General features: G+C 40.4%; 1 protein-coding gene across 1 annotated transcript in view; it reads right to left on the minus strand.

The window, feature by feature from the left end:
- Positions 1–209: 209 nt before the first annotated feature.
- EXOC2 (exocyst complex component 2) overlaps positions 210–11,354 on the minus strand; it is a 248,021-nt gene continuing 236,876 nt past the window's right edge. Inside the window, exons 25-27 of the mRNA XM_006888701.1 lie at positions 7,330–7,391; positions 4,523–4,582; positions 210–303 (exon numbers count right to left, since the gene is read on the minus strand). Coding sequence (XP_006888763.1) covers positions 210–303; positions 4,523–4,582; positions 7,330–7,391 — 216 coding nt within the window. The remainder of the gene's footprint in view (positions 304–4,522; positions 4,583–7,329; positions 7,392–11,354) is intronic.

The raw sequence follows: 11,354 nt of genomic DNA on the forward strand, positions 1-11,354 counted from the left end.
AGCCAGGTCTAATCCAATGATATGACATAGCATTCACAGCTGGGGCATTGTAAGTAAGGTCATTTTGGTTATAAGAAAACACTTAACCACTTTTCTGAACTACTAATTGGGGGGGGAAAAAACTGACAAGCCCTTTGTTTTCTGTACCCATCTCCTCAAGGCATTAAGGATGCTAACAGTTTGATTGTGTTCATCCTTCTGCAGGGTGCTTATGTTTTCATCGTGGTTGAAGCAGCACCTTGGAAGCAGGTAAGCTGCAGATGCATGCTGCTCTTGAACTTGTTCAGAAGTTCTTCCAGTAACCTGTGATGGAGGAGAGACAGATATTATAATCTGCACAACGAGGGAGGCTGAGAACATGAGGAAATATTCAGCAGAGGCAGCCTAGACACTGATTTGTGATTTTGAGAAGGTAGCCTGGAAAGATTATGGATTCTTAAGTTAGTAATAAATGACAAGCAAGTAATTTAACTCAACTCAAAAAACTCAAACTTATTGCCATCATGTCAGAACTAACTCATGGCAGGTTTTTTGAGACTGTAAATTATAGAGGAGCATATTACCCACTGGAGAGACGTGGTCTTTGCCTTAGCAGAACGACTCCTGTGGACTAGCTCTATTTTTATAAAATGTTCATGTACAAAAATCCACTCATTTTTGATGTACAGTTCTATGGACGTAGACCAACATATACAGCTGTGTAATGAAAATGAGGAGACAGAAGAGTCCATTGTGCACCCCATCCTCCAAACAGTGTACTGCCTCCCCCAAGGCCTTCGCTTCCAGCTCTCAGCAACCACTGATTTATTTTCTGACTCCGTAATTTTACTTTTGCCATGACAAATATTGGAGAGTGATAAACTAAGGTAGTGTAGTGGGGAACCAAAGAATAAAGGTTTGTCCTGACCCCACTGGGCAGATCATTCTGCTACTTGGTATCTCCAGTGTGCCCCAATAGGTCTGATACATTGAGATTTAAGAGTGGAGGGCTGGGACCAGTGCCAATGTGGTGCCATACGTTTTCTAAAGACAATTCCTAGTCATTTTTGGGAGGCCTGCTACATGCCAGTAGGAGTCCTGGTGATGCAGTGCGCAACATACGGGGCTGCAAAGTGAAAGGGCAGCATTTTGAACTGACCAACTGCTCGTCGGGAGAAAAATGGGCCATCTCTTCTGGTAAAGGTTTACAGCAACCCAAGAGAGCGCTGCAACGAGCTGGAATAGACTGGATGACAAGGGCTTTTATTTTTCTTGTTTTTTAATATTATGTGCCAGATATAAGACCTCAGAACACTTATGATGCTGTCGAATTCAGAGGTTGTAAATTGCACAGAAGGAGAGTGTCCATCTTTCTCCTGCTGATGGCTTCAAACTACTTGCCTTTGGGCTGGCATGCAACTCTTTATATAATAAACCCTCCTGCAGACCTTGTATACTGCGTGAAGGAGCTCTGGTGGCCTACTGGCAAGAAGCTGCGTCACAATCCCAAAAGCACCTGATTTGAGGCCACCAGATGCTCCACGGAGAAGGTCCTGTGTGATGAACTGCCTCTGAAAAGCTGCCGGAGCGTCAGTTATGATCAGTTCTGACTCTATGGTACACAACAACCACATCCAAATGGATATAAAGAAGTTATTTCATGGTCTAACAGTGTTCAATATTAGAACACTGTAAAAGAAATAGTGACTATATGAATCTTTTACCACACTTATTTAAAATAAATGAACAAGGCTTGGGGCCTATTCAGAGAGGCTGAAATTCAGAGAGAAGAAAGCAAAGTAAGAAAATGGAAGAAGTGCGTGTGCGTAGGGACCTTGTTTGTGTGTCCACTCATTTTTTCATTGGGAACAAGACAAGGGTACACCCACTAGTCAACATTTTCCTAAGCCTCATTTCATGTGCCATTTCCTGCTTCTTCCCGTGAGCCAGCCAGTGTGGCCTCTCTCCCTTTAGCACTCCCACACATTCATCTTTGAAATCCTACTAACTCCTCACAAACTTGAAGCTGCACAATATTACCGATGATCCTTTTCAGAAGTCTACTTGTTAACAGACTAACTTGATCACTTGCTCCTTGATGACTGGGACTCTGTGTGACCTCTCCTGAGTCCTTCAAAGAACCCAGCATGTGGTTGTCACTGAGCACTTGAGTGTCTGACCGACGAGCTATGGAAAGATGGCGGGCTCAGTCCCTGATGCTAACCAGCATATGGCCACATGCCTCTGTGCTCTGGAGTGGATGGGCTAGTACAGCTGACGTCCGCATGAAAGACCCTCTCAGGTCAGAATTTTGTTCTATGCAGCGTTGAGTGACCAAGTTTAAATTCAGGTTGGACTATCTGAGCAATGAAATAGGTACAACTTTATGTACTATGCCATCAATGCAAATCTGTTCTTTTTTAAATACTTCATAGAGTACATAATATTATTTTTAAGGTTGTTGTTGTTGTTAAGTGCCGTTGAGTCATTTGTGACTCATAGCGACCCTATGTACAACAGCCCTAAACCCTGCTCTATCCATTGCCAATCTCATTGCCTCCGACACACCCATCCCGATTACCCCAGTCACTGAATCAATCCACCTCATAGAGGGTCTTACCTTCCTGTGCTGTCCCTCCACTCTGCCCAGCATGATGTCCCTCTCCAAAGACCTGTCTCTCCTTACAACATGTCCAAAGTATGTCAGGCGAAGCCCCAGAATCCTTGCCTCCAAGGAGCAGCCTGGTTTAACCCTCTCTAGGATGAATCTATTTGTTTTCTTGGCAGTCCATGGTACATTCAGTACTCTTCTCCAGCACCACAGCTCAAAGGCGTCAATTCTCCTTTTATCCTCCCTAGTCATTGTCCAACTCTCTGATGCATAACAAGTGATTGCAAAAACCATGGCCTGTATCAGGCGCACCTTAGTCTCCAGAGAGACACCGTTGCTCTTGAGTACTTTAGAGAGGTCCCTAACCACAGACTTTCCCATGGTAATACGTTTTTTGATTTCCTGGCTACTGGTGCCAAGAATGTTGACCGTGGAGCCGAGCAAACTGAAGCTGTGAACAGTCTCAATCTCTTCACCATCCATCCTGATGCTACCGATTGGTCCAGTGGTGAGAATTTTTGTCTCTGGACATTGAGCCTCAGTCCATATTGAAGGCTGCAGTCCTTGACCCTCTGCAGTAAGTGCATGAGGTCCTCCTCAGTTTCAGCGAGCAGGGTTGTGTCATCTGCATAACGCAGATTGTTGGTAGATCGTCCACCAATCCTAACGCCACGCTTCTCCTCATAGAGCCCTGCCTCTCGGATAATCTGCTCTGCATACAGGTTGAAAAGGTATGGAGACAGGATGCATCCCTGGCGTACACCCTTCCCAATTTTGAACCATGCAGTGTTACCCTGCTCTGTTCTGACGACTGCCTCTTGGTCCAAGTATAGGTTTCACCTTAGCACGAGTTCTGGCAGCCTAGTGGCAAGAAGCTGCACTGCAATACCAGAGGTGCACAGTTCAAATCCACAAGATGCTCTGCCGAGGAAGGAGGGACAATCTCCTCCTGTACCAGTCAGATCTGATTTGACGGTACACACACAAAATAATTTTTAAGGTATGTGGTTCACATTCACCAACTGTTTCCAAGAGCAAGATGGACAATCTCATTCCCTGTCATTTAGGGCCTCTGAAAATCCGCTGGAGGGTGAGCTACGAGTTGTTTCTAATTTGATGGTACTCAACAACAACAATAACAAGGTGCATCTGATCCTAATCATGGTATTTTCAATTACTTAATATGCATCTGAAAGTAATACACTGAGTAAGGGAGACCAAAGAAAAATAGATGTGTTTGAACTGTGAGTATTGAATACACCATAGACTGCCGAAGAAAAAGGAAAAGGAGGAAGAGTTTCGAGGAAGAGCTGTCTTAGAGGAAGAGCTCTGTAGAGGTAAAGATGTGTAATTTCATCACACAGACTTTGGCGATGTTGTCAGGAGGGGCCAGTCTTTGGAGAAAATGTCAACAGAGCTGGAAAGGTAGAGGCTCAACTAAAGAGAGAAGACTCTTAATCAGACGAATCGACACAGTGCCTGTCACAATGGGCTCAAGCATAGAAAAGACAGTGAGGATGATGCAGGCAGGACGGCGCAGGTTCAGATCTGCTGTTCTCGGGGCTGCTATGAGCTGGAGTCAACTTGAAGGCACCTAACAGTAACAACAACAACAATAATAGATGAAGGCAAAAAATTTGCCAGATTCTCCATTTGACAAAGATGTTCTCTTTTACACTGTAATCAAGAACATCTCTTCTGAAACACATAAGCAAACAATATAATTTGCTGTGTTGAGTCAAAATGAGCTCTTTCTCAGGAGTTTTTCTGTATTACTCATTTAAAACAAGATAACAGCCAACTGTAATTAACTCAGAAGAAATGTTTCACCTGATGTCTTTCATTGAGTCCAAATTATGAAAAAATATTAAAAACGACTTTTGGATGACAAAAGTTACCTAATGGATTTTGAGAAGAAAATAAAGAACTTACTTTTTATCTGTTCCACTTGAGAGTTGAGGCAGGACTTCCAGAGCTTGTTTGAAACTAGACCTGGACAGAAACAGTAGCAATAGGTCAGTTGAAGCATTTCATAGTTTTAAGGGAATTTAGAGGATCCTGAAGAAGAAGAAAAAAAAAATCCCAAGTCTGACATAAATATAAAAGCCAGTATGAATGAATCAAGTGGAAATACAAGAAAAAGTAAAAGTGAAAAACAACAGAAAAAGTAAAAGTAAAAGTAAGGGCTAGACGGAAGCTTTGTAATAGAGTCAGAAAAACTTAACTAGGAAATGAAACATCATTTGAAAAGGTAAGGAGAGACTGATTACAGAAAGGATGCTACCCATGATACATGAGACTTTACTGTAAAGATGCTTAATTTTTTTTTAAGTTCTTTTCAACAATCACCTGGATTACAGACAAAATAACTTTTAGAAAACAAGTGGAAATGATTAAGTGGAAAGAGGGACACTTATGAAAGATTATATCAATATCTCCAGGACTTAATTCACATTTCTAAAAGAACTGAATATGATTTGCACTGGTTTTAGCAATTGTTACACTGTAGAAAAATGAAGAGCTAAACCATTATTTCTTAACATGAAAAGTATCAAAGGAGTAAGCAAAAAAAGAATTTACCAATTTGGAATGTTACACTTTCAAACACAATTACCAATGCAAATAAACATTTTAGAGTAAATTATTTGGTAATTACTTGTTCACTAAAGAACAGTTCTTATCTCTTTTCTTTAGGACTAGAGACTAAAGTGAAGACAGAAATATAATTATATATGATATTGGCACAGGACAGAGCGGAGTTTAGGGCTGTTGTACATAGGGTCGCTATGAGTCGCAGGCGACTCAACGGCACATAACAACAACAACAACAACAACAACATGATTTTAAAAAGGGTTTTATTTTTATATGGAAAAATGATAATCTCATCTGAAAACTACTATTACCTCCCCCCCCCCCCACCCTCAGCCCCATAGAGCACCATCGAATCAGATCCGATTGGCACAGGAAGAGACTGCCCCTCCTTCTCCAGCAGAGCATCTGGTGGATTCGAACCATTCACTTTCGGGATAACAGTGCGGCTTTTTGCCACTAGGCCACTAAAGCTCCCTTGAAAACTACTATTTTTTTTTTTTTAATTTTTTTTTTGAAAACTACTATTTTTGACTAGTCGGTCTGAAATTTAGAGGCAGTTGCCACAGTAACATACAGAAGGACTGAAAAATTACAGTAGTGCTATACATGTCTTCTGCTGCAGGTTGTGGTAGGATGTGGGTTGCAAGGACAGGTTACAGCATGCTGCCATAATTTTCTTCCTTCTCAGCACCTTTGGGAATGTTATCAGGAGATGCCAGTCCTTAGAAAAAGACAACATGCGGGGAAAGGTAGAGGGCCAGACAAAGAGAGGAAGACCCTCAACTAAATGGACTGACACAGTGACTGTGACAGTGGGCCCAAGCATAGCAAGGGATTATGAGGACGGTGCAGAATAGAGCTAGATGCAGATCTGCTGTTCACAGGGTTTCTGGACGTCGTAGTTGACTTGACGGTTCCTAACAACAACAACAACAACATCTTCTTTCCTGGTATACTTCTGATAATTCCTGATATATTACCTGATACAATCATAACATGCCACTATCCACCATTATTTTGCTCCATGCACACCTTTACTTAATTAAGCAAAATAATTTTGCTTTTTTTCTTTATTTCTGCAGGAACAATAATGATCAAAAGGATAATCATGAAGAAGACACTACCACTCATTTGTGGTGCCCCGACATTTAGAAAATGACTTCACACATTCTTGTTTGGCTCCCAAACAGCTTTGCCTACAAGGCATGGTCACTTTCCTTTTATAGATGAGGGATTAGGATAAAAAGGGTTAACTTAGTAGGAACAAAGAGAGAAGTACTTAGAAAAGTACACACAAACACATTAAATACAGACTTTCTTCTCTCTATGGTACTTTCTATCATCTTCACTACATTTTGAAGAAATGTGATGTTTGTGAAAAGATGGGCTTAAATAACTAACACAATATTTAACCTAATTTAGAAAATAACTATTGGTAAGCCATGATGAATAAGAAAAAACTTTATTTGGTTCAGAGAACACACTGCAGTCTTTTCCTTTGTAACGATGACAGACAGAATGATGGTCTAAGTCATGTCATCACTGCACGTGAATATGTGTGTCACACAAGTATCCATAAACATTTAATGTATATACTCCTTGGTTTCTGAAGCATAATACAAATAGAACTCGGTGTTACCTAGGTAATACTGCTAATGGGGTACAGAGACATGTGTAGTAAATGGTGTTTCAGTTCAGCTACTGATATTTCTATGATAGGAAATCCTTACTTTCATTCAAAACAGCTAAAAATGATCAACTTTCCACTACCGATTTTTGCAGACAAAACCACAAGGCTTCCTCTTATGCTGATATTGGTAACACTTGAGCCTCCTTCAGACTCTGCTAGGGATAGATTAAGACTTATTCTGGTTGTCTTTTTTTTTTTTTTTAAAGGAAGTATATAATGCTTTGCCTTATCATGTTAGAGACTAAGATTTATCTGTAGTGAATTAAACACAAAGTTCTCTTTCTTGTTATCGAGTACTAGAAATAAATAACCTTTGAGGTTTTGGCTTATTATGAGTTTATAACTGATCAATTACATACAAATTTTATCACGTCAGAAACTCATGAACATTCACTCTGGTGAAAAACCTTTCCAAAGAACTCTGATGTAACATAAAAAGAATACTTAGCATCTTACTTGCTTTCAGTTGTCAGGTAAATGGCCACAGTATCCCGTAAAGCACAGATTTCAAGTCTTGCCTAAAACGGAGAAAAGGATGAAAGTGACAGTTGGAAAATGCTCCCATCTACATACAATGAAGAGGGCAGAGGTCAGCAGCCCCTTCCCTGGCCACTATGGCACGCGGACTGAGGTCCACTGGGGCAAGCCTTCCAAAAACTCCTGTGCCTCAGTGACAGCTATTAACAAATGCTCTAAAACCACCTCAGGGAACAGGCTGCAATTCAATTTTCATTCACTGAACATTAATTTATAGTCAAGTGCGTGATGTGTGAAGCCAGGGAGCTCTTACTGAAGGGTCAAATGGGGAGTCGTGTGGGTGATTCCCAGCAGTCTGTTCTCCATTACTTATTTTCTGTTTAGTCTGGCACATGAGGAAGGGGCTTCTGAAATAATGTCCTGTGTTAATCCCTCTCTCACAGCCAACCTTCTGGTTGTTTCATACTCTCACTTACGATCATCCAGGTACACCTATGCTAATCTCAAAAGCCAATGTGAAGTTCTGCAGAATCAGTACAACTGTTGTCAGAATCATAGCTGACATTTCCTTTTTCATATAGAAAGTGACAATTCTCAAATTCCTATGGAAATGCAAGGGTCCCTTGGGAAGTCTAAACAATCTTGAAAAAAAACTCAGTAGGAGGACTCCATCTTTCTGGTTTAAAACTTTATCCTTAAAACAAAAACACCGCCCCCCCCCAAAAAAAAAAACAACCAAAAAAACTTTATCCCACAGTAATGAAAATACTGTGATACTGCCTTGTTAGTTAACCAGATCAATTCACAGAATTAAACTCACACATTTATGGCAAACAGTTCTGACAAGTTTGCCTGTTAGACTGTACTTTGTCCCCCAAACATCCTTACCACTATTTTTATGGTTTTACTCCCATTTAGGGAATGGACTGTCTTTGTTATATAAATGACAAAGGATTACCATAGAGTGTTCTTATAATCAAGCTCTTATAAGACATTAAAAAGATTAAACAACACCACAACAAGGTAAAGGTAAACAATCCAACTGCAAAATGGGCACAAGATATGAACAGACACTTCATCGAAGACGACATTCAGATGGCTAACAAGCACATGAAGAAATGTTCAAAATTCCTAGCTCTGAGATGCAAATTAAAACAACTATGAGATATCATCTCATTCCAGACAGAATAGCAAAATTTAACAGAACAGCAAGCAACAAAAGCTGGCAAGGTTATGGAGAAACTAGAACCCTTATTCGCTGTTGATGGAAGTGTAAAATGGTGCAACCACTGTGGAAGGTGGTATGGCACTTTCTCAAAAAGTTGCAAATAGAGATACCATTTGACCCAGCAATTCCACTACTGGGAATATACCCCAGAGAGACCATAACTGACATCCAAGCAGATATATGCACACCCATGTTTATTGCAGTTTTGTTCACAATAGCAAGGAGTTGGAAACAACCTGAGTGCCCATCAACAAACGAATGGATAGAGAAGCTGTGGTATATTCACACAATGGAATACTATGCTGCATTGAAAAACAAGGAACTCATGAAATATTATTCAAAATGGGTGACCCTGGAGGGCATTATGCTGAGTGAAGTATCTCAGTCGCAAAAGGACAAATACTGCATGGTGCCACTGTTGTAAAACAGGACTGACATCGGGGTTGGGGAGAGACTGAGAAAGATGGGTTCAATAATGTATACTGCATTGAAATAGATGAGACAGAAAACTGTTTAAAAGGGATATGTGATTAGGTCTTTTTATCATGATAGGAGTCTAGAGCGAAGGCTACATGGTGGAGTGGACCTGGGGAGGATTTGTAAAACAATGTAGAATTTTTCTTTTACTTTTCCAAGAGGGTAGTGTAGTAGGGGGTAGGGTTGGGAGGAGAGAAAAGTGCAACAATGAATGAATGGAAATCCAAAGTCTCTCTAAACTTTTACTGAAATTATTAATAAATTTAAATAATTTTAAAAAAAAGATTAAACAAGCAAGCTAAGTAAGCAGAGATTGTAGAATACAGAAGCCAAGCTTCAAGAAGGCTACCCAAGAACAAAGACGCAAGTGACAAGAAATTTTTTCCAGAGTTGACACCAATAGAGGCTTTTCCCTAGAGTCAACATGGTGAATAGAGAGGATTGTGGCATCAGGATTAGAGGAAGACTTATGAACAACCTATATTATGCAGACAACACAATCTTCCTAGGTGAAATTGAGGAAGACCCAAAGCGCTTGCTGCAGAAGGTCAAGGAGTGTAGTCTTTAACATGGATTGAAGCTCAACATCAAGACAACAAAGATTTTCACCAGTGGGCCAACTGGCAGGATCATGATGGATAGAGAAGAGATTGAGGTTGTTAACAATTACAGCTTGCTTTGCTTCACAATCAACTCTCTCAGCACCAGCAGTCAGGAAATCAAAAGACGAATTGCAATGAGAAAATCTGCTGTCATAGACCTCTTCAGAGTCCTGAGAAGCAACGATGTCAGTCTAGAGCCTAAGGTGTGCCTAATCCAGGCCATGATCTTTGCAATTACTTACTATGCATCAGAGAGCTGGATAATGACTAAGGATGAAAGAAGAAGAATCGATGCCTTCAAGTTGTGGTCCTGGAGAAGAGTGTTGAGCATAACATGGACCGCCAAGAAAACAAACAGATCTGTCTTGGAAAGGGTGAAATCAAGTTTCTCCTTGGAGGTTAGGATTTTGAAGCTCCATCTCATCCTCTGGGCATGTGGCCAGGAGGGACTGACCATCCAGTGGGTTTCCTGAGGCAGGCAATCACACTGCAGGAGACTGCCCAACATTCTCCCATGGAGCATCTGATAGATTCAAACTGTGTGCCTTTGAGATTGCAGTACAGCTTCTTGGCAATAAAAAGAAAAAAGAGTACTTTGCAAACATTATACAAAGTGAAATAAGTCAGTCTAGATCACATTTGATTTCATTTATACATTTCCAGAGCTATTAAATATATAAAGAATTAGTGGCTTTGTAGGGCTAGCAAACAGAGCAAGGGAACACTGCAAGGTTTAGAAGGGAGCATATCAGGGTTGTATTCTCTCTCCATATCTATTTAATATCTATATTGAGCAAATTATTTTAGAAGCTGGACTTTATAACAAGGATTGTCACATCAGAATTGGAGTGAGACTCATCAATAACCTGCATTATGCGGATGACATAATCTTGCTTGCTGAAAGTGAGGAAGACTTGAAGCACTTGTTCAAGAAATGCGGTCTTCACTTTGGATTACATTTCAATGTAAAAAAACAAAGATCCTTAACACTGGACCAGTGGTTCATGGTAGATAGAGATGAGACTGAAACAGTCAACAACTTCATGTTGCTTGGATCCACGATTAACACACTTGGTGGCAGCAGTCAGGAAATAAGGAGACACATTATACTGGAAAAATCTGCAGTTAGGGACCTCTCCAAATTGAGGAGTAATGATGTCAGTTTGAGGACTAAGGTGCTTCTGATTCAGGCCATGGTCTTTCCTATTACTTGCTATGCATCTTAAAGCTGGACAAAGAATAAGGATGACAGAAAAAAAATTAATGTCTTTTAGCTGTGGTGCTGGAGAAGAGCACTGAATATCTCATAGATGGCCAAAAGAACAAACAAATGTCTTAGACAGGGTTTGTATCTATTGTTCATAGGGTTGCTTAATGGCACCGAACAACAAAACGACAACAGGGCTAGCACTGGAGGTAATGCTTGGAGGAAACAAGAGTGTACTGCTGATAGAATGACAATTATTTTATGGGAAGTGGGGTATGTGATAAAAACATTTTAAAAGTGACTGGTGATGGTTGCATAATTCTGTTGGTTGAACAATCTAAAAGTCACTGCAATGTATAAAAATAATATGATATGTAAATATTAACTGATACTGACTGGAAGAGATCTATATTTGTTCCCATTCCAAAGAAAGGTGACCCAACTGAGTGTGGAAACTACAGAACAGTGTCATTGATTTCACATGCAAGCA

The sequence above is a fragment of the Elephantulus edwardii genome, unplaced genomic scaffold (genome assembly GCF_000299155.1).
Source record: "Elephantulus edwardii isolate Elephantulus edwardi_28Jun2011 unplaced genomic scaffold, EleEdw1.0 scaffold00071, whole genome shotgun sequence".
Lineage (NCBI taxonomy): Eukaryota > Metazoa > Chordata > Mammalia > Macroscelidea > Macroscelididae > Elephantulus > Elephantulus edwardii.